The 23,708-nt window shown below is 38.4% G+C and overlaps 2 protein-coding genes across 3 annotated transcripts; one reads left to right on the plus strand and one right to left on the minus strand.

Moving 5' to 3' along the window:
- The first annotated feature begins 8,882 nt into the window (after positions 1-8,882).
- il6 (interleukin 6 (interferon, beta 2)) lies at positions 8,883-12,007 on the plus strand. 2 transcript variants are annotated; one of them, XM_067426217.1, is made up of 5 exons: positions 9,045-9,079; positions 9,164-9,372; positions 9,454-9,564; positions 10,956-11,099; positions 11,738-12,007. In XM_067426217.1, the coding sequence occupies exons 1-5, from the start codon at positions 9,064-9,066 to the stop codon at positions 11,954-11,956; spliced, it is 699 nt and encodes a 232-aa protein (XP_067282318.1). In that variant the 5' UTR covers positions 9,045-9,063; the 3' UTR covers positions 11,957-12,007. The 2 variants fall into 2 exon arrangements, with proteins under 2 accessions (XP_067282317.1, XP_067282318.1); XM_067426216.1 differs by having other exon boundaries at positions 8,883-9,372.
- Positions 12,008-12,153: 146 nt separating this feature from the next.
- tomm7 (translocase of outer mitochondrial membrane 7 homolog (yeast)) lies at positions 12,154-23,053 on the minus strand. Its single transcript, XM_067426218.1, has 3 exons — positions 22,856-23,053; positions 12,604-12,652; positions 12,154-12,531 (listed from the first exon to the last, which is right to left on the minus strand). Exons 1-3 carry the CDS (start codon positions 22,956-22,958, stop codon positions 12,516-12,518), a joined length of 168 nt encoding a protein of 55 aa, XP_067282319.1. The 5' UTR covers positions 22,959-23,053; the 3' UTR covers positions 12,154-12,515.
- Positions 23,054-23,708: the final 655 nt, after the last annotated feature.

The following is a 23,708-nucleotide window of genomic DNA, read 5'->3' on the forward strand; positions in this document are numbered from 1 at the left end:
TAAAATCAAAAATGTTGGTCTCAGGAGGATGTAATGGAAAATGGCGAAAGAAAGAAAGAAAGAAAGAAAGAAAGAAAGAAAGAAAGAAAGAAAGAAAGAAAGAAAGAAAGAAAGAAAGAAAGAAAGAATGAAGTTATTGTGGTAAATTTAATTGGAGAATCCACCAAATGTTCTCTGTGGGGGAGATCTGAAGGGAAGCTACCAAAACAGAGAAAATCTCCCCAATCAAAGATTTGGCAAAATTTTGGTAAAATAATGTATTTTCCCAACGCTGGTCTTGTCTAGCCCTTCAGGATATCTGATAGAGCTCGGCGAATAAACATCCACCTTCAGTATAGGCTTAACTTTTCGTCAACTTCGAACATTGAAGTTTTTGTTTCGATAACTGGCAGACTTCAGGCACAGACGTCGCGTGGCTTCTCAGGCGAGTGGGACTGTGTGAGCGCCGAAAGTGTAACGCTTCTCATCATACGTCATTGGTCACGGCAAAGTAGGCCTATGGGACGATCGACACAATTTGATTAGCAAAGTAAATATATTAACCACCCCTCAGTTTACGTGTTCTCTGAATGCTAAAGAGGAGCCTCGCCTAGCCTCTGAAGAAAGTGATTTGGACGGATCAGTCCTTCCAGGGAAGCGTCCTCGACACTGAGTAACCCCTCCAGACTGCGATGACGCGGTTTAACGGTCACAAATATCGTGAATCATGCAAAGTTTTTTTTTTTTTTTTGTATTTTAAATATATGTACATTTATAACACTAATACTTTGTATTTTATTACTTTAGCATCGAATGAAATAAAATGAAAAAAGGTTACAGCTGCTTTAAGGGTGTTTCTAATGCAGCGTGATTTGATGAAATCACTCCTGTTATCACTCTATTTTTTATTATTATAGTAAAAGTGTAGTGAATATGTTTTTTTTTTTTTTTGTGGCTAATTGATTACCATTTATATAGCCACAGTTTTACCATAAATACAATGGTTAAACTATGGTTAGAGTAGCCATGCAAGCTATGGTTAATTTGTGGTTATCATTTTATAACTATAATTAATATATATATATATATATATATATATATATATATATATATATATATATATATATATATATATATATATATATATATATATATATATATATATATATATATATATATATATTAATATTTCACATCTCAATATCAATTTCCCCCAGCAGGTCTGCTTGTTTTATACGCTTGCAGGGCAACCGCTGTATACAAACCGGCGGCCGCCTGATCTGCTGCCGAATATGCCCTACCCACAAAGCCAACGTTTGTAGTACAAACATTTTCATAAGGGTTGTGAAATTACTATTGTGGAGATTTTATTTTTCTTTTGAGCAAATGGGGACACAAAAATTTATATTTAATATAGCTTCGCAATCATAACTATTTATGCCTCATTAGAGGCGGTTTCTATGGGCCATACATAAGACGTCTGCCATATCTGAGCGGTCAAAACCAGTCCTTGAACATTCGAGAGCAAGATGACAGAGCACCCCAGCCAACATGTAAATGCGGGTCCCACATGGGTTATGCCTGGGCTACATGGGAACCGAGTGGGCATGGTCCCGAAATGAAGTCGGTCCCCTATGGGAGAAAACAGGTGGGCTACCTATATGGGTCCTAGCCGGGTCACCAATGGGAAATGAGCGCACAGGCTCAAAATGGGCAACACAAATGAGCCCCATATGGGTTTACCCTAAAAGGGTTAGATATGGGCAAACACAATCAGTCCCATATAGGCGGTCTACATGGGCCCAAGGCAGTACCCACATAGGTAACCTCTATACGGGTTTGAATGGGGAAATATAAATGGGGCCCGTTTGGGCAAACCATATGGGTCAGACATGGGCAAACACAATCAGTCCCATATAGGCTGCTTACATAAGCCCGAAGTAGTACCCACATAACCTCTATCAGCCGGATCTCACGAAAAATGCATACGCCAAAACTCATTTTGGCATGCATAGGATACGCTGTTTTTCGCGCGGATATGATACGCACTCGTACTATTTATACGCATTTGTGTGTGACCGGGTTGCCTCTATACAGGTTTAGACTGGGGAAATACAAATGGGGCCCGGATTTGTTTTCAAACCTCAAATAAAGATTCAATCGGTTATGAATCAGCGGATTGATTCATGATTCGGATCGCGTGTCAGACTGCTGAAATCACGTGACATTGGCGATCTGAATCATTGATCGATTCACTGATTCATAACCGTTTGAATCTTTATTTGAGGACTGAAAACAAACGCGGAAGAGAAGACAATGCTGAATAAAGTTGTAGTTTTTATTTTTGGACCCAAATGTATTTTGGATGCTTCAAGAGACTCTAATGAACTAACTGATGTCTCATATGGACTACTGTGATGATGTTTTATTCCCTTTCTGGACATGGACAGTATAGTGTGCATACACTTAGATACAGTCTTATTCAAAATAATAGCAGTACAATGTGACTAACCAGAATAATCAAGGTTTTTCGTATATTTTTTATTGCTACGTGGCAAACAAGTTACCAGTAGGTTCAGTAGATTGTCAGAAAACAAACAAGACCCAGCATTCATGATATGCACGCTCTTAAGGCTGTGCAATTGGGCAATTAGTTGAATTAGTTGAAAGGGGTGTGTTCAAAAAAATAGCAGTGTCTACCTTTGACTGTACAAACTCAAAACTATTTTGTACAAACATTTTTTTTTTTTCTGGGATTTAGCAATCCTGTGAATCACTAAACTAATATTTAGTTGTATGACCACAGTTTTTTAAAACTGCTTGACATCTGTGTGGCATGGAGTCAACCAACCTGTGGCACCTCTCAGCTGTTATTCCACTCCATGATTCTTTAACAACATTCCACAATTCATTCACATTTCTTGGTTTTGCTTCAGAAACAGCATTTTTGATATCACCCCACAAGTTCTCAATTGGATTAAGGTCTGGAGATTGGGCTGGCCACTTCATAACATTAATTTTGTTGGTTTGGAACCAAGACTTTGCCCGTTTACTAGAGTGTTTTGGGTCATTGTCTTGTTGAAACAACCGTTTCAAGGGCATGTCCTCTTCAGCATAGGGCAACAGGACCTCTTCAAGTATTTTAACATATGCAAACTGATCCATGATCCCTGGTATGCGATAAATAGGCCCAATACCATAGTAGGAGAAACATGCCCATATCATGATGCTTGCACCTCCATGCTTCACTGTCTTCACTGTGTACTGTGGCTTGAATTCAGAGTTTGGGGGTCGTCTCACAAACTGCCTGTGGCCCTTGGACCCAAAAAGAACAATTTTACTCTCATCAGTCCACAAAATGTTCCTTGATTTCTCTTTAGGCCAGTTGATGTGTTCTTTGGCAAATTGTAACCTCTTCTGCACATGCCTTTTTTTTATCAGAGGGACTTTGCGGGGGATTCTTGAAAATAGATTAGCTTCACACAGACGTCTTCTAACTGTCACAGTACTTACAGGTAACTCCAGACTGTCTTTGATCATCCTGGAGGTGATCATTGGCTGAGCCTTTGCCATTCTGGTTATTCTTCTGTCCATTTTGATGGTTGTCTTCCGTTTTCTTCCACGTCTCTCTGGTTTTGCTCTCCATTTTAAGGCATTGGAGATCATTTTAGCTGAACAGCCTATCATTTTTTGCACCTCTTTATAGGTTTTCCCCTCTCTAATCAACTTTTTAATCAAAGTACGCTGTTCTTCTGAACAATGTCTTGAACGACCCATTTTCCTCAGCTTTCAAATGCATGTTCAACAAGTGTTGGCTTCATCCTTAAATAGGGGCCACCTGATTCACACCTGTTTCTTCACAAAATTGATGACCTCAGTGACTGAATGCCACACTGCTATTTTTTTGAACACACCCCTTTCAACTAATTCAACTAATTGCCCAATTGCACAGCCTTAAGAGCGTGCATATCATGAATGCTGGGTCTTGTTTGTTTTCTGAGAATCTACTGAACCTACTGGTAACTTGTTTGCCACGTAGCAATAAAAAAATATATGAAAAACCTTGATTATTCTGGTTAGTCACATTGTACTGCTATTATTTTGAACAATACTGTACGCTCTCGGACTAAATCTAAAATATCTTAAACTGTGTGTGAAGATGAACGGAGGTCTTACGGGTGAGGAACAACATTAGGGTGAGTCATGTCATTTATGATAAAAATTTCATATTTGGTCGAACTAACCCTTTAAGCAGAACATGCGAGCAACGATTCCATCTATCCTGCTGTATTGAAGACATGTCAAATGCAACATGAGTCTTTATTTAATCCGTCAGCTACATATGAGAGTGACAGTGGGTTTTTAATGTGGCAATCAAAGGAGAAAATGCCTAGCTCAGCAAATCTTAGACAATGTGGCTTGATCTTTGAACTGTTTCTACATATCACAGGAAGAGACCGTAAGATCTTTGACGTGGCAGTGTGTGTAACTCATTATGGATGCATTTACGGAGCTGGTATTTTATCAAAACAGAAAATTAAAGTTGCTCAGTTTATTTTGAAGTATTTTGGGGGTCTGAGTCACTTTTCTCTCTGCACTCTTGCCTTAAGTTACATTAGGGGTTGTGAATGGGGTTAATAAAAAACCCCAGAGTCCCGGAAACCATAAAGCCTCTACACCCACACCTTCACACATCAGCTACTGAATCTCTGGGGAAAAAAGGGCTTAGCATAAATGTGAACATATCTCTAGTGCACATCTACAGTTTCAGAATTTCTGTGAAAACATTTTAGTTTGTACTCACAGTAACCTCACAACATCCCACTCCTAAGAGACCAAAGAATATCTCCGATTTGGAGTAAAATAACCACAATAAATAGGTTTGACTTATTCCCTCTTCTGAAAAGGCCAATGCATGTTGTGTTCTAGATGCGCCAGGCTTGAACGCAGGCCTTCCTGAACTTCAAAACCTACAAGACCACATAAGATAATAGACTTAACCACCAGGACCAACTTGGTTAACCAGCACCACCAGTTTGGTTTTGCTCTTGAACACCACCAAGCAAGCTGGGAATTTATGCTGAACTAAGCCAGTGTTTTTAATAAAACTAGCAAGAACAACAAAAAAAATTGTGTAAGAACTGAGGATCTATTACAGTTAAACTAATAATCAGATAAATTGAGTGAAATGCAAGGTCAGGAGGAAGAATTATGATAGTCACAGTAATTCTCAGAAAAGAAGCATTTTCATCTGTAAATGACAAACATTCGTGGAATCGATGCAAAGACCCGCCATATCTCATCAGAAGCACTGATCACACCTCGACAGAAAAAAAAAAAAATGCAAAAGAAAAAAAGATGCGGTTTCTGATTTTACTACAGAGGTAATGTTGAGGAAACAACAGTAGAAACCTTCACTGAATGATGGTACAGGGCTGTATATTTCTCGTTTATTTCCACCCACCGATACTTGCACCGATAATGCAAATGAGCTCCGTAGAACGGCAACGTAATATATGCATTGCTAAAATGCAACCTTATGAAAGGAATTTGTGTCAGCATGCTGTACTTGGAAAAAGTTGCAATGTGCATGAATGCGTGTGTGTGTGTGTGTTTGAAAAACTAAATTGAAAAAATATATTTGATATTTTAGAGAATAGCCTATATAGAAATATAACATTTCATTTTTGTCTATGAAATATATTACAGGAAAAAAATGTATTTAAATGAGATGTCTTGGCAAGTAACTGAAATAAGATCAAGTGAAAGCTATAAAAAATAAATAAAAGCTATAAAAATGAAAATAATAATAATAATACTTAGACAAAAATACAAAAAAATACAAAAAAATAAAAGCTGAAGGGAGCTTCAGAATAAAAGCCCCCATTTTGTTTTTTTCTATTTCTTATTTTTGAAAAGGGGGTATGACATTACACTACGCAGCTTAGTTTCAAGGTTACCGAAGCAAATACCCAACCCGTTGAAAATTCAACAAAAACTCACAGACCCAGAACTGAGGCATTATTTAATAAAAGTCAGGCAGTTTTTTTTGTCCTCTCTTGCCGAAACCAAACTAGAAAACTTCCACAGTTACTTAAAATATCACCCCACACTGATCTTAACAGCTCTCTTCACACCATGACTATTTTCCCTCCCGCTGAAGGGAAACCCTACTCCTCAAACCACAGTCCACATGCATATAGTAACGGTCTTTAACCAGTCCAGGCCTCATCAAACCTGACCACTCAAAACACAGAAGGATGCTTTACAGAATGAGATCACATATAGAAAGCAGAATTCAAAATGAAGAAGAATAAGGCCGGCGCACATTACAGCTTACTTTCATTTCTTTATCTCTAAAGTTATGAGACTCCTCATTATGAGAATCTGAAACTGTATGTGCAGCAGTTTACATGATTAATAATAATTCAAACTCAGCTGCTGAATGGCATGAGATGATATCCATACAGCTGCAAACTGAAAAACAAATTAATAAAGTTACGAAGCTTCCAAAAGGTAAAAAAATAATAATAATTGTAGTACAAACATTTTCGTAAGCGTCGTGAAATTACTATTGTGGAGTTTTTCTTTTTCTTTTGAGCAAATGGGGACACAAAAATATATTTTTAATATAGCCTCGCAATCATAACTATTTATGCCTCATTAGAGGCGGTTTCTATGGGCCATACATAAGACGTCTGCCATATCTGAGCGGTCAAAACCAGTCCTTGAACATTCGAGAGCAAGATGACTGAGCACCCCAGCCAACATGTAAATGCGGGTCCCACATGGGTTATGCCTGGGCTACATGGGAACCGAGTGGGCATGGTCCCGAAATGAAGTCGGTCCCCTATGGGAGAAAACAGGTGGGCTACCTATACGGGTCCTAGCCGGGTCACTAATGGGAAATGAGCGCACAGGCTCAAAATGGGCAACACAAATGAGCCCCATATGGGTTTACCCTAAAAGGGTTAGATATGGGCAAACACAATCAGTCCCATATAGGCGGTCTACACATAGTAGCCACATAGGTAACCTCTATACGGGTTTTGAATGGGGAAATATAAATGGGGCCCGATGCAATAGAAGAACTATTCAGTGATCAGTTCTTCAGTGTGAAGAACATTTTAAAGAATCTCTTTCCACTCTAAAGAACCTTTTGTGCAACGCAAACATTCCATGGAACCATCGATTCCAAACAAGAACCGTTATTCTGAAGAGTGTGTGTGTGAACCGAGCCTGGGGCAAGTTGTCACATGGTCTACACCTCAGGCATTAAGGCATTTCACAAACGCTTGATTTCTCTAACAAGGGTTTGTTCAAAGTAGTCTGTAAAATCATCTAAACTATACTTATGGCTTCCCAATTTTTTTATTTTTTATAAAAGCCATTAAATAGGGAAGAGCGGGGCGCAATCTATCGCTTTTGGACTCTCTCAGTTTGTGTAAATCCACTTGTGGTTCAGAGAATTTACCCCCCCCCCCCCCCCCCCCACACACACACACACATTAATTCCACATATAGTGCAATTATGTGCTTGTTTCATTATTGCGGTGTATACTTTTCTCTCTCTCTATTTAATCTGAAAGAATGGAAGTGAAATGTGACAACATGCCCCCTAGGTTAGGGGGGGATGCATTATAACAAGACCACATGACAGCTCAAAATGTTATCTGATATAATAAAAAAAAATGCAAGGCAAACTAAAATATTTTGTCATTAACGTTTTCATATAAAATAAATGACATTTAATAATTCAAAATACCCACCTCAAAATACAGTTATACAGCATAGCTGAAAGAATAATAATAATTAAGCATTTCTGAACATTGGCTCTCAGTCTTTATTCCTCTTTTCTCGTGGTCTCTCAGTAGAAGTAAAGAATATAATATAGTTCTAACAGGAGCTCATTGTAACGCGGTGTGACAACATGCCCCGTGCCTTCTGCTGTTAGATCAGCATTAAATAACTACATCATCTATAACTGTTAAATAACAGATATGAGATAATATCAGATTTGTATTATTTTAAATAAACAAAAAACAGAGATGAAAATGTTACCTAAGAAACTAGCTTTTGGTTACTATGGTTAAATAAATGTTTAGTGATATCTTCCAAAGAATCTTTTTTTTTTCTTCTATATATAATTTTGATATGGCAACTAGTAAATACACTTCGTTTCGTCATCCTGGAGAGTGTGGAAAGTGTTAAATGTGTGTTACAACTAACCCCACGGTTGAGCTCCCCTACACTAAAACATTTATTTAATAAATTGTCAACATATGTTTTTACATTGCTAGATAAGTTCAGAATTTTTAACCTTTTCACAAATTGTACAAGATTCAATTTTTTTAGTTCGAATTAAAGTTCTCAAATTTCAGATAACAACCTTTTTTGTGATAATGCATAATTTAATAATATAAATATGTTGGAAGAAGGTTTACTTTTCAAAATTTTGCATTAAAAAATTATATCAGCATTGGGAAAACTGTATGATCAATGAGTTATGATAACATACGATTTTACATTGCTTTACCTCATCAAAAGTTTTTTCTATAAGTTATACAAGATTCAACTAATTTTTTAAAGTCTGTTTAAAGGAATTTCAGTTGAAAAACTTAATGTACTTAATTTAACACAGCAACTTTATTTTAAAGTTAGTGTCAAACTGGTTATAATTGTGACAACATGCCCCGTACACTGTAAAAAATTATTTAGAAAAAAAGTTACTTGGTTGCCTTAAAATTTTGAGTTCATTGAAATTAAAATTTTGAGTTAATACAATGAACATTTTTTGAGATTCGACAACCTTTATTAAAATATTATTAAAAGATTTTGTAAGCATATTGGGTAATTTAACTTTTTTATAAGTTAAAAAGGGGGGGGATTCAAAAGAAAAAAAATAGCATTTAAGCAAATCTGTATCAGTTTTTCCCTCTTCCAAAATGATGAAAAATATTTTAAAGGCGGGTTAGGGTTGAAAAGTGGAAACTCCTAAAATCTGTGTATAAAAGCACTTGAGAAGTTCTGTTCAGAAGTCTCCGAAGTTTGCTTGAAGACATCACACAAACTTTCGCAATCACAATGCCGTCAGCTCTGAGTAAGTTAGACCGACCGGATGTCCTCATGTTGCAGACAGACACTTCTTCTCACTTTCTCTCACTCACTTTTCTTTTCTCTGCAGACAAAGCTCTCTTCCTGTCTGCCACACTGGCAGTGTTGATCCGTCTCGCAGACGCGCTGCCAGCGTACAGCGGCATGGGGGAGTTATCAGAGACGTCAGGGGACGAAGTTCAGCACGTGGACGTGAAGAGTCCTCTGAACGACCGGCAGAAATGGCATCGGATGGCAAAAGATCTGCAAAAGCACGTGAAGACGCTGAGAGATGAACAGGTGCCTTTAAATACAGAAGAAATCAAAGGTGGAAAGTAAAGCTGACTGTCTTTAACTAACTTTGTGCTCTTCCATCTGCAGTTTGAGACCGAATTCAGAGAGACGGGCAATATGACGGCGTATGAAGGCATCAGGATCAGCACGCCTCTCCTCCAACCTTCAGACGGCTGTCTGTCCCGAAACTTCAGCACAGTAAGAACATTCTCATGGGTGTGATTTATTTAGGGCTGCGTCTTTAATTAGGGAAACTGCTCTGTCCCCCATCACCATTTTAAAATAAGAGTTTACAAAGTAGTTTCCAACAGTCTTACTTTTTTTATTTTAGATTCTTTGTTAATACTTTTTTCAGATTTTTAGGAAGATTTAAACATTTATTTTGGCAGAATCTCTTTTTTTCCACTATATAATACTAGTATTTCCATGCGTGCACCGTAAAAATAAGTATAATCAACTTGGATGTTTAAGTAATTTCAACTTAAACGATGTAAAACTGATTTAAAATCATTTGAATCTTGTATAACTTATAAAAAGTTAAGAATTGTTTATTTCAAACAAATGTAAAAACATACGTTGTCAATATATTGATCATATAATTTAGTTGTGGTTATAACAGTGTAAAATAGTTCAAATGAATGAGAAGATGTGTTCAAATGTTTGACTGGTATGCTAACTTGAAGGCATTTGTAATGTTTTATTACAAATAATCCATCATCATTACAATCAAGCCAAGCCTTTTATAGATCCAGCTTTTCCACAAACAGTTTTGTTTGGCTATAATGGAACGGGACGTAGTGTGGTGGAGCACATTTTCCAGAACAGATTTTCATGATTCGAGTAGTTTTATTAGGCCATTAACAAATAAATTTTAATACAGAAACAGTCTAGTTTGAACAATCTTCGACAAGTCCAAAGCTCATTTAACTTTCCCTACAAATGGTTGAACACAATCTGATTAGAATTCGTTACCATTTAAATTTTGGCAAATTGGTGGCTAATTTGCATAATCTCATTCATAAAATCGGCATATTTCATACTAATTTAACCTTTATGTTTATCTAAAAACCACACTTTTCCTTACAAATCACATTTGTGCAAAATCACCACCTTAGAAAAAAATTACGTACAAATACGAGTCGATATCGATACACGATAAACTAAATGCAGTTGAATGTTACGACGCTGATCTCATCTGATTGGTTCATGCTGTATCAGCAAACAATGAGCTCGCAGCTCAACCTTCAAATACTTCAGCATTTGCTGTAGCAAATTTCAGAAACCCTTCCCCTTCCCCAGCTCCACCTGTATAGATTTGCTACGGATAATTCATGTATGCTATATTGTGCAGCAGCAGCAGCATGTCTTACTTGCTCACAGCAGCATGTTGAGTGTATTGGTGGTAGCAAGTCCCATACATGCTCTGAAGCAGAAACATAGCAGAACTATTCTGCCAAGTCCAAACATATCGACACGGTCATATCCATTACCATGAGTTGTCATGACAGGGCTGTTTTTATTAGATTTTCTCAAATATTGGTCATAAAGACCCAGAAACTGAAGAAATCTCCCCCTCATGAATGTTTCAGGAAAGGTGTCTGGGCCGCATTTACAGTGTCCTGACGTGGTATAAAGAGAACTGGAGCTTCATTGAGAAGGAAAATCTGACCTCACCCCAGGTGAACGACATCAAATACGAGACGAAACGATTGTTGGAGGCCATTAACAGCCAGGTAAACTCATCACGTCCTATACAAGAGAACTGATTTATTTTAGAGCATAAACAACTTTCACTACAAAAACAAAATGTCAGTTTAACACACTCATGGCACTTTGTAACTATTTAACGTTTTGGCGAATCACAGGCTCATGTGTATGAATTTGTGCAATATGTTTCCACCACGATAATTAAATGTTTTATTCCCGCCTAAAAATTTAAGAGCATAAACATTCAATATTTGGAAACTTTTAATAATTTTAAAAACTTTCCTATAATTTTTAATATTAGGTAGTACTAATTTACAACCTATCAACATTCACAAATCCATTATTATACATTTTATATTATATTTTGGTCATTGTTAGTTCATGTTAGCAAATGGCATGCTAAAGATCAAGGAACGATTGATCATTTAAAACAGCTCATTATTGATGAATAAATAAGACATTTACCTGTAAAAGCAGGTGAAAAGTCATGAAATGTCCCACGATTGAGTGTCCCAGTTGAAAAAAAAAAAATCAAGGCTCCATAAGGACCCAACGACCTGTAAAGACTCACAGGAGACTGATCTCACACAGGCCACGCAGTCGTACGTTAGCAGTGTAATGAATGTCGGCATGACACACATTTAACGTTTATTTCTACCTCCAGCTCCAGGTGGGCGACGGACAGGTGGATCCGATCTCCAGCGCCCCTCTGTCGGTCAGTTCTGCATGGACGCAGAAGACGACCGTACACTCGATCCTGTTCAACTTCAGCAGGGTCATGATCGACACATGCAGAGCCATCCAATACATGAGCAAAAGGAAGGGTGGACACTGGGTGAAGGACATTAAGACACCCAGAGGATCGCCCTCAGACAAGAACTAACCAATACTAATTTATTTGACTATTTTATTTATTTATTGTATTCGATTAAGGGGATGATAATTTAATATTTAATATTTAAATAAAATTAAATGTAAATGCTGATGCACTGATTTGTACGTTGAGATTTTTTAAAATGTAATATTTATGTGTCTGTACTTCTATTTACTCCTGTAGTTTTATTTGTACAACACTGAAAATCTGTGCTGATAAATATTTATTGAACATGTTTAATTTATTTGAAACTGAACGATGAGCACATCCTGTGATTGTTTACAATGATCTATTCAGATTAAAAAAACAACAAAGTCAAATTCAGTTACGCTGTGTGTTTTTCAATACAATGGGTTTAGAAAGAAGAAACGAAAGTCTTAAAAAAAAAGAAGTAGAGGGTGGACGAGACAGCCAAGTATTTACATCCCAGCATAACGTTCAGATCCAAGTAGTCAGTGTCCCAAGATGAGTCGATGCAGGATAACTCGCTGGCTCCAGAGTCTTCGGTGAGTTTGGAAGTCCAGCGGGAGGATCCGGAGTCGTCCGTAGTGGCCGTCAGGAGCGTTCTTCATCCCCAAAGCAAACTGAATGAAAAAGCAACATCTTCATCAGCTCTCTGTGGTAAAACACTGAGCTTCACATCTCACACAACTCACCTCAGGACTGTGGGCTCAGGCATCCCTGGATCGGCTCCCCTCTTGAATCCTGGGAAATAAATCAATAAAAAAAACTAAGTAAGTTTCCATGGAAATGTGGAACAGATTCAGAAGCGCGTGAGCCAGTGGGAAACCAGGATGTTTAGTGGTTGATGCTAAACCACAAGTGAATATGGTAACCGTTCCAGGTCACGTTTCACAAATTAAAAATAAATACATGTAACTCTTGTAAATGTAATATTGCTATTTCAAATAAATAGCTTTCTTTTGAACTTTCTATTCATCAGAGAACCCTGCATTTTTCATCAGTTTCTACAAAAAGCAGCAGCAATGATCCTGAAAATATATACATACATAAATATGATAAAGATAAAGGAATTACAAAAACCGGGTTCATTCGATATATATGCATGCATATTATATTATATATATATATATATATATATATATATATATATATATATATATATATATATATATATATATATATATATATATATATATATATATATATATTTATTTGATGTATGTGCATCAAATGAACCCAGTTTTTGTAATTCCTTTATCGTCAATAATTATTCTCATTTAAATCAGAATTAACCCAAAACTAATATAGTCCAATCGAGTGGAAAATTATGCAATTATGAATTTATTATATTTTTAATTTAATGTTTTTTGCATTGAAGTACCAAAATTTGCCCTTTCTTAATGCATTTTTAATCGGTTAATTTTCAATTAGACCTTAAATTCATTTAAATAACATCACAACATTTCTATCAAGAGGTCAATCAAGAGAATTTTTGTTCCAGATCGTGTATTGCGAATACAAGAGTCCAGCACTCAGCAAAGTCTCCTCCAGCACATCCCAAAGACTTTCAGTCAATTTAAGCTCTGAACTCAAGAGGCAAAAATGATTCTTCATGCTCCTGACAACCAGAAAAAAAAAGACATTGGCTGGGGTGAAATTACATTATTGTGAATTTTTTGTTGAAAACAGTGTTGTTTAAACACCCTTCAGTGCTGGGAAGACGAATGTGTACTTAAACTGCGTCATCAATGTAGTAGAAATATGAAATTATTTTTAAATTTGGTGCTTTCTAGACTGAGAAAATACAGAAAATGTATTTTTGGTTCATGGGGATGAAAGACAACAACTCCCAGAATGCACTTGCTTCACTGCCCAACACACCGCCACACCTAAAGCCACCGTTACTGCCATACATACACACCGCAGAACCGCCCCCAACGTAGTTGACTTTCATAGTAATATAATCATTTGGTTCAGTAAGAAAATAAACACTACAATTAATAACCGAACGTGTCTGTTCAATAACGTCAAGTGAGCCGAACGAAAGTCACGACACAAACACAGCAGGAGAGATTTCATTCATCACGAGAGTGCAGAGCTGAGGTATCTCTGGCTAAAAAAATCCTCTAATGATGCAAATTGACGATATTTGCATCATCAGAGGATTTTTTCCAGAAATAAAATGCTCAAATCTCTTTTCTCATGGGGATATGAGGGGGGGGGGGGAGTACCATAATTGGAATATACTCCTGGGTTTCAACTGATACAAAGCCATATGCTAAATCACTGAAGTAACCTTTAATCAGACATCAGATGTGGCTTATATTATTTGATCAGCTTAATCATGGACTCATCTGAGGGTGTATAAAGCAAAGATCAAATGACCGAACGCAGGCTGATATATAGGACAATTTTGGCCATATTTTCAAAGCATTACATTACCGTTTGAGAATGACATCACTCTCTCTTTTACTCTCTCTCTCGCAAGTCTGGACTCTTCAGCTCTCAGGAACGCACAGAGAAGCTCTTCAGTCAATCGAGTCGATTGGCATTATGAAACTGCCTCACATCCTTCTGAGATCCGGAGTGGAGAGAAAGAAAAGTCCTGCGTTGCAGCGCTCACACAGGAAGTGAGTCCATCGAAAGTCCTTCCTCAACTGCAATTCTTTCCATTTTCATTCAATATCCGTCTATCTAGCACAACACAGGCACCATCCATGCGAGATCTCGAAGAATTCAGACGTCAGAGGTGATTCATCTCCATTTCATTCCTTGTGCAACACGCTTTGAAAAATCTGTGAGGCAAACCCTTCGCGCACACTTTTCACACCAGTCTTTTGCTTTTTATATTAGTTATATTTATATAGTTAGTTCTGATTCATCAACTGTGAGGTCTAATTAAAGAACCTTGTGTTATCCTGAAGTGGTTTATTCAGCTAAATAATTTAGATTTTAGTTCAACTATTATGTGAAAAGAGAGACTTTAGGCTTCATTGTTGCTATATATACACACTATACTGCTAAAAGTGTTGGGACGCCTGCCTCTATATGCACATGAACTTTAATGCCATCCCATTGTTAATCCGTAGGGTTTATTATGGAGTCAGCTCACCATTTGCAGCTCTAACAGCTTCAGCTCTTCTGGGAAGGCTTTCCTCAAGGTTTAGGAGTGTGTTTATGGACATTTTTGACCATTCTTCTAGAAGCACATTTGTGAGGTCAGGCATCTAATTCATCCCAAAGCTGTTCTATCGGGTTGAGCTCAGGACTCTGTGCAGGCCAGTCAAACTCCTCCACACCAAACTCCTCATCCATGTCTTTATGGACCGACGCTGTGTGTACTGGTGAGCAGTCATGCTGGAACAGGAACGGGCCACTCATAAACTGTTCCCACGAAGTTGGGAGCATAGAATTGACTTAAATGTCTTGGTATGCTGAAGCATTAAGATTTCCTTTTACTGGAACTAAAAGGCCAAGCTCACCCCCTGAAAAACCACTGCATCCCACGCTTCGCATTGCTCTTGCTGATGTAAGGCTTGGATGAGCTGCTCGGCCATGGAAACCCATTCCATGAAGCTCTCTACGCTGTTCTTGAGCTCATCTGAATGCTTGTAGTCTGTAGCTACTGACTCTGCAGAAAGTTGGTGACTTCTGCTCACTGTGACCCTCAGCATGCACTGACCCCGCTCTGTGATTTTACGTGGCCTATCATTTCGTGGCTGAGTTGCTGTTGTTCCCAATCGCTCTACTTTGTTATAATCCCACTAACAGTTGAGCGTGGAATATTTAGTAGTGAGGAAATGTCAGGAATGGACTTATTGCACAGGTGTCAGCCTATCACGGCCCCACGCTTGAGTTCACTGAGCTCCTGAGAGCGACCCGTTCTTTTACTAATGTGTGTAGAAGCATCTGCAGGCCTAGTGCTTGATTTATACACCTGTGACCATGAAGTGATTGAACACCTAAATTCAATTATTTGGGAGGGGTGTCTCAATACTTTTGGCACAATGAAACTGAAACTCTGGTCAATATAAGTGTTGGAGGTTACACTATACACTTATCAGGCATAACATTATGACCCCTGACAGGAGATTCTCTCTTCGTCACAGCATCTGTTAGTGGGTGGGGGGCAGTAAGTGAACATTTTGTCCTCAAAGTTGATGTGTTAGAAGCAGGAAAAATGGGCAAGCGTAAGGATTTGAGCGAGTTTGACAAGGGCCAAATTGTGACGGCTAGACGACTGGGTCAGAGCATCTCCAAAACTGCAGCTCTTGTGGGCTGTTCCCGGTCTGCAGTGGTCAGTATCTATCAAAAGTGCTCCAAGGAAGGAACAGTGGAGAACCGGCCACAGGGTCATGGGCGGCCAAGGCTCATTGATGAACGTGGGGAGCGAAGGCTGGCCCGCGTGGTCCGATCAAACAGACGAGCTACTGGAGCTCAAATTAAAAGGATATGTGTGTGTAACCGTATGTTATAAATATACAGTATGGTAATAATAGTACTGTATGTACTATTGTTTAATGTCAATATATTTTTACAACAGCCATTTATATACCTTCAGATGAGCTAATGTTTAGACTTGTGGGGATTTTCAGTGCAAGGCAGTAGTGTTGTCAAAAATATCGATATTTCGATATATATCGATACTGGAATATCTGAAACGATACGATTCTCAGTTTTTACAGTATCGATATTAGCTGCGCTCTCCTCTCCGACCGAAAGCGAGTTGACACACACCGGCATATTCTCACTCAGCCCGGTTAACCTCTGAGCACGGCGAACGCGCGTTCTGCTGAACTTTTTCCTCATGACAGTGTGTTAGTGTTAGTGTGTGATCGGTCTGAATTTCGCGCGGGATTGCACATAAATTAATTCTAGCCTACTAATGCCCGCAGATTTCGTGCTCCACATCTGAAGCGCACACACAGCCTACCGTAATAAAGCCGCCTCTGACATGATACAAGTGCAAACATTTGCTTCCTTTTCCAGCATATTATTTGTCAAATACACTCAAAGAATTATCAGTGCACATCTGGAAGAGTATTAACGTAAACACAGTCGCAAACAGTTCAGGAAGAACGAGTAACAGGAACAGTGTTTAGGATACACGCGTCTGTTAGTCTTAAAGGGACCGCAGTCATTTGTTATTCAAACTACAAAAAGACAAACGATCAACTGCTCTCGACTGATCAACTTGTGTAACTTTAATAGTTTCATCTGTACGCTATTGAATTTTTTACAAAGAACATTATCCAATGTTGTTTTAAATGTAATTACTATGCATTTTTTAAATTCAGTTTCTTATCTGAATGTTAGACCTACCTGAAAAAATAAAGCAGTCTTTTTAATTTGTATCTTCTATTCTATTGCATTTATTTGTGCTATTGTTTGTAATCTGTTTATTTGTTCTTATTTTATTACTGTTTACTCGTCTTTTTAAATTCAATTTACCATTCGAAATCAAGCTTTCTTGTGCTGTGTGTAAGCTACTGCAACACAATTACCCCATTGTAAAAAATACATTGAGATGGCAAAAATTTGTGAGATAATTTTAATAGTAATTGATCAATTGATCAATAATTGTTCAAATCAAAATGATGCCCAACCCTAAGGAACATGCTGGCCACATGAATTTTTAGTAAAAAATAACAATGAATAATAAGTTCTGTTGTCATATTAAGCATCTTATCTTATTTATTTTTTTACTGTGGTATCGATTTAATATCGATATATCGATATTTTAGTCTGATATCGTATCGAAGTCATAATTTTGGTATCGTGACAACACTACAAGGCAGTTTAAAAGACATTCAAAGGGCTGTAACTTCCTTTTGCATCTCATTTGTCTCTAAGCGTTTCCCATCATGCCAAAAATACAGAGGCAAATTTCTGTGGAAAAAAAGGAGTGTACGAATCAAGGGCAGAGTCCCTAAATCCTCATAAATATTTCCTCATTTTAAATTTAACAGTGATGACGCTGTGCAAACGCTGACCCAAAACATTCACTGCAGCCATAATCATGACGGAGCATCACACGGTGTCAATCTCAGCTGCAGGAAGTGATGCGTGTTCAGATACTTAATGACCGCACGCACGAAAAAAACTGCACCAAACTCAACATTAAAATCAGAAATGATGCGTTCATCCTGCAAACACACGCATCCAAAGATCTTAATCCTGATGAACTGTCCTTACTAAATGACCAATGACCGTAACTAGTATGATGGTCAACAGCCAATATATGACACGATTTAAAGGGATAGCTCACCCAAACAGGAAACTTTGGTCATCCTTCACGCACACTCAAGTTGTTCCAACCCTGTATGAGTTTCTTTCTTCTGCTGAACAAATAAGATGATATTTTGAATAATGTTCGTGACCAGACAGTTGATGCGCCTCATTGACTTCTACAGTGTTTTTTTCCCACTATGGAAGTTAATGGGCACCGTCAACTGTCTGGTTACTGGTTCATTTCAGAATTACAATTTCCTGAAACTTTTCTCACCCCCACATCATCCAAGAAGTTCATGGCTTTCTTTTTTTAGTCGAAAAGAAATTGAGATTTTTGAGGAAAACATTCCACGATTTTTCTCCATATCGAGGACTTCAGTAGGGTCCGGTTGAAGGTCCGAATTGCAGTTTCAATGCAGCTTCAAAGACCTCGACATGATCCCAGCCGAGGATAAGGGTCTTTTTAGTGACACAATCTGTCATTTTCTATTAAAAAAATTATATACTTTGAAGCTCCATTGAAACTGCAATTTAGAGCTTCAACCAGACCCCACTGAAGTCCACGACATGGAGACAAATCTACTTATTACCTGTTTTATTTTCTACTTAAGAAAGAAAGCCATGAACTTATTGGATCGGATGATGTTGTGTTGAGTAAATTATCATGAAATTTTAAATCTGAAGTGAACTACTCTAACATTCTTCGAGGGCAAGTAAATGATGGCCATTTTGATTTTTGGGAGAACTGTCCCTTTAATGAGGACAAATTTGATGTACACAGAATTGATTCATAAAAACGACACATATCTAGAAAGCAAGTTGTCCAATGACATATCACCAATAATACTTTAAATTATGAACAACTATTATATAGACACACCAATCAGGCATAACATTATGACCCATAATAGGTGACGTGAATAACACTAATAATCTCTTCATCACGGCTCCTGTTAGTGGGTGGGATATATTAGGCAGCAAGTGAACATTTTGTCAAGGGCCAAATTGTGATGCAGACTGGGTCAGAGCATCTCCAAAACTGCAGCTCTTGTGGGCTGTTCCCAGTCTGCAGTGATCAGTATCTATCAAAAGTGCTCCAAGGAAGGAACAGTGGAGAACCGGCCACAGGGTCATGGGCGGCCAAGGCTCTAGTAGTGGGAAGTTCGGATCATTTTACTGACTCGGATCTTTGAGTCTCGTTCAGCAAAATGAACGAATCTTTTTTCGAGTCATTTCGAGTCATTTCGTTCATTTCACCAAAATGACATGTTAAATAGCCCAACACATCTAGTACTTATGAAAATGTTGATTACATTTTAAAACTACATACAAATAAACTATAGGGTACAGCAACCAAAGCCAAATTATAAGAAACTGAAATGTTTAATTAATTGATTAGTTGTTGGTTCAGGCTATTGCAGTTTCTCTGTTAGTTCACCTCACCTCCTGATCCAAAACATTCTTTCTCTTGCAACTTCATATTTATCACGTTTGTTCTCCGCCTCTCGTGTCTTCGAGCTCCTCGAGACGTTAGCTGTCGACTCGTCTGTGTCTGACTCTGATCAGATCTGGGGGCTGGGCCGCCCGGACCGTGCGTGACACAGGTCCGGAAACAAAAATGATTAGTTCTTACGAGTCTTTCGGGTTTGAGTCTTTCGTTCTTCCTGTTAGTCCCATATGCTGCGTCCCAATTCGCCTACTTATACTACGTCCTAAAAGTATGTACTCTTTTTGTGAAGAAAAAGTATATACTCTTGAGGGTGTAGCAGAAAAGTATGCAAGCTTCGGGACATACTACTTCGCCATCTTTAACGGACTCTGTCGCTTAGTTACGTGCATCCCGTCACCGTTTATCTGCCCTGTCAATCATCGTCAGATTCGTCACAGTTCAAATCCTCCACATTGAGTTTAATCTCCTACCGTATCGGAGAGAAATGTAGCCGCTCGTTGATCTGCCATTTGTGGATCTTTAATGCAGAGACTCTCCTCATGTGTTTGCAGTTTAAATATAATGATGCATTTAAAAGTTAATGGCCAAACGTGTCATTACAAAAGTTCACAATGCTGCAGCATGTGAAATATAATGTGGACAACACTGAATAAATATATTTTTGTCAAGTTAAATATTGATAGTTGGTCACTCAAACCCCTTTATCTAAACTTCTCTACTTAACCGTCGAACTCGCACATCCTTCATGTTTGTAGTTTATTAACGCTTTTTATCCGCGTTTGTAGTTCTAATCGAATCCTCGTCCAACTCGCAATGGGTTGTGGGCAATATCAGCCGTTAGAGTGCACATCGATCCATACTGTGAATTCGGACCAGAAATAGTAAACCATCCGGGAAACTTTGGAATACTCTTTTCAACATAGGCCTACTACGATTTGGGACATACTAATTCTATTTTCGAATACTATTTAGGATGGATAGTATGCGAATTGGGACGCAGGGATAGAGTCTATGCTTTCAATAACGGAAACAGAAAAGATTAGTTCTTTTGATCGAGTCTCGGGTTTGAGTCGTTCGTTCTTTTGTCACGTGACTTGTCACCGTATAGAACACAAGTTCACAAACTTTTTAGTAAAAAGCACGTAGTTATTTATTTTATTTTTTATATTATTCTCAGTTAATATCAGACATATACAAATATGGGAAATATTCAAGTCTAACATCACAAATTCAATTAGACTAATTTTGAATCAACTGTGTGTGTGTGTGTGTGTGTGTGTGTGTGTGTGTGTGTGTGTATGTATGTATATATATACACATACATATATATACACATACATATATATACACATACATATATATATATATATATATATATATATACATATATATATATACATATATATATATATATATATATATATATACATACACATATATATATATATATATATATATATATATATATATATATACACACACACACAGCATGTGACTGACAGCAAGAACGAAAGACTCAAACCCGAGACTCGATCAAAAGAACTAATCTTTTCTGTTTCCGTTACTGACAGCATAGACTCTACGGGACTAACAGGAAGAACGAAAGACTCAAACCCGAGACTCAAAAGAACTAATCTTTTCTGTTTCCGTTACTGACAGCATAGACTCTACGGGACTAACAGGAAGAACGAAAGACTCAAACCCGAGACTCAAAAGAACTAATCATTCGGAGATTCAGAGCTGATTCAGAGGCCATATGTTGCGTAATGCGCATGCGCGGTCAACACAAAATGAACGAATCACTATCTGAGACAACTCGGTAGTCCCGAGTCATAATAAAGATTCGTTCAAAATGAACGAATCGTTCATGAACGACACATCACTACAAGGCTCATTGATGCACGTGGGGAGCAAAGGTTGGCCCGTGTGGTCCGATCAAACAGACGAGCTACTGGAGCTCAAACCAAGGGGGTAATCTAGCGCTCGGAAAGCGTTCCACCCCTAGGGGCGGCCATTGCTAACCAAGCCATCACCTGCTGTTAGCATCCCATTGACTCCCATTCATTTTTGAGTCACTTTGACAGTGAATAACTTTACATCTGAGACGTTTAAAGACTCCATTTGTCCATTGTTTATTACTAAAGAAACACGACAATGTATAAAAGGCTCCATTACCTTGTATCTTACACTATCGCCCCGCAGCAGCTGTTTTTGTAAAAATAGGCTAATGATTGCGTCATAACCAACGCGACCCTGTCGCACAGTTGAGAAATTACCGTATAGACAGTAGGAGACGCTCAGAAGCAATCTTTTACTGTCTATGAGACAGTCGGGGGGACGTGGAGACATGTCCTGGAGACTAGTCTGATAAAGTCAAGGGAGAAGAATGGGGAGAAGCCCATAGTGAGCCAAAAGCAACGGGAGAAAATATTTAAACAACGTGATTCAGATTTCGCTTTCCACATCTACTAGAAGACTCACAGCTGTCAGACAGGAGGCTCACGTCACATCTACGTCGTCAAGCTCAGTCTGAGCCTGCGCAGTTCGCTCAGCCATCAGGAAGTGAGTGCCCCTAGGTTGACTTCATTCTTTCGCCGTAGACGTCAATGGGAACGCTCCGTCCATTTCTTTTACTGTCTATGGCTCAAACTGCTCAAGAAGTTAATGCTGGCTCTGATAGAAAGGTGTCAGAATACACAGAGCAGCTCAGTTTGTTTCACTCCTGACCCCGCCGAAAGCACCAACAGTGGCACGTGAGCATCAGAACTGGACCACGGAGCAATGGAAGAAGGAGGCCTGGTCTGAGGAATCGCATTTTCTTATACACCAGATAAAATATTGTTCAAATATAATACTACTGAATTATATATATATAAGCATTGCTATGTTGTTGCATAGTAGTTTCTAGGGTGTTGCTAGGTGGTTGCTAAGTTGCTGTGAGTGTTTATAGCATGTCGCTATGGTTTTCTGCCTAGCAGATGCTAGGGGATCAGTGTGTTGTCATGTCCAAGTCACCGTCAAATATTATTCAGGTTTCTAGGTATGGAGTCAAAGCGCTTATAAAAGCATAACAATTAGAACTTATTATGCAAAGCTGAATGTTCAGCATCATTACTCCAGTCTTCAATGTCATATGATCCTTCAGAAATCATTATAATATACTGCCTGTGACAGATGAATCATAAACCCTCGACATTTAGCATGTCAATACACCGGATTGACGCGCTTATGCAGGTGAGTGTAGTTTAGTTTAGTTTACTGACCCAAATAAAGCACCGTGGGGATGAAACCCCAGCGGATGACGAACTGGCCGCACTGGAACACCTGCTGCAGACGCTGCTTGCTCTCTTTGCTCAGTTTGGTCATGATTTCTATCAGATTTGATCAGTTGTCGTCTCTGGATCCGGCGTGGAGCAGTGAAGGGCACGGAAGAGCGCAGGAACCACGTGTGTGCCGTAAAGTGTGCTGCGGTAAGTGTTCCTGTGGTAACCGTTTTGCGCCAGTCGCAAAAAGCCGTCACACAGGGACATCTAGTGGCCACACAGGGGATCGAGACACCAACAATTACAACGCAGATTTTATTCGGCCTGATTTTTTAAATTTATTATTTATTCGTCATTAATACTAAATTTAATATTGTATGTAAATGTATGTATTTTGACAATTTAGTTTAATTACTGAATGATGAAAGATAAATAAAAATAAAAGAATCCTAGTCAAACAGGTATATCACTTCATATAAATGTACATATTACACTATATACTGATCAGGTATAACATTATAATGAGGTGAAGTAAATAACACGGATTATATCTTCAACAAAGCTCCTGTTAGTGGGTGGGATATATTGGGCAGCAAGTGAACATTTTGTCTTAAAGTTGATGTGTTAGAAGAAGCAGGAAAAATGGGCAAATTGTGATCAATAAAAAGTTCTCCAAGGAAGGAACAGTGGTGAACCGGCCACAGGGTCATGGGCGGCCAAGGGCGGAGGCAGTGTGATGCTTTGGTCAATGTTCTGCTGGGAAACCTTGGGTCCTCCATCCATGTGGATGTTACTTTGACACGCTCCACCTACCTAAGCATTGCTGAGACCATGTTAAGCCTTTCATGGAAAC

This window comes from Pseudorasbora parva, chromosome 19, assembly GCF_024679245.1.
Source record: "Pseudorasbora parva isolate DD20220531a chromosome 19, ASM2467924v1, whole genome shotgun sequence".
Classification (NCBI taxonomy): domain Eukaryota; kingdom Metazoa; phylum Chordata; class Actinopteri; order Cypriniformes; family Gobionidae; genus Pseudorasbora; species Pseudorasbora parva.

Excerpts from the sequence above, each read along its gene's own strand:
- il6 (XM_067426216.1), top strand. The coding sequence starts at position 9,064 with ATGCCGTCAGCTCTGAGTAAGTTAGACCGACCGGATGTCCTCATGTTG. Across the intron at positions 9,565-10,955 it reads TGTCCCGAAACTTCAGCACA|GAAAGGTGTCTGGGCCGCAT; the intron begins GTAAGAACATTC and ends TGAATGTTTCAG. Across the intron at positions 11,100-11,737 it reads TGGAGGCCATTAACAGCCAG|CTCCAGGTGGGCGACGGACA; the intron begins GTAAACTCATCA and ends TTCTACCTCCAG.
- tomm7 (XM_067426218.1), bottom strand. The coding sequence starts at position 22,958 with ATGACCAAACTGAGCAAAGAGAGCAAGCAGCGTCTGCAGCAGGTGTTC. Across the intron at positions 12,653-22,855 it reads CCCCACGGTGCTTTATTTGG|GATTCAAGAGGGGAGCCGAT; the intron begins GTCAGTAAACTA and ends TTTATTTCCCAG.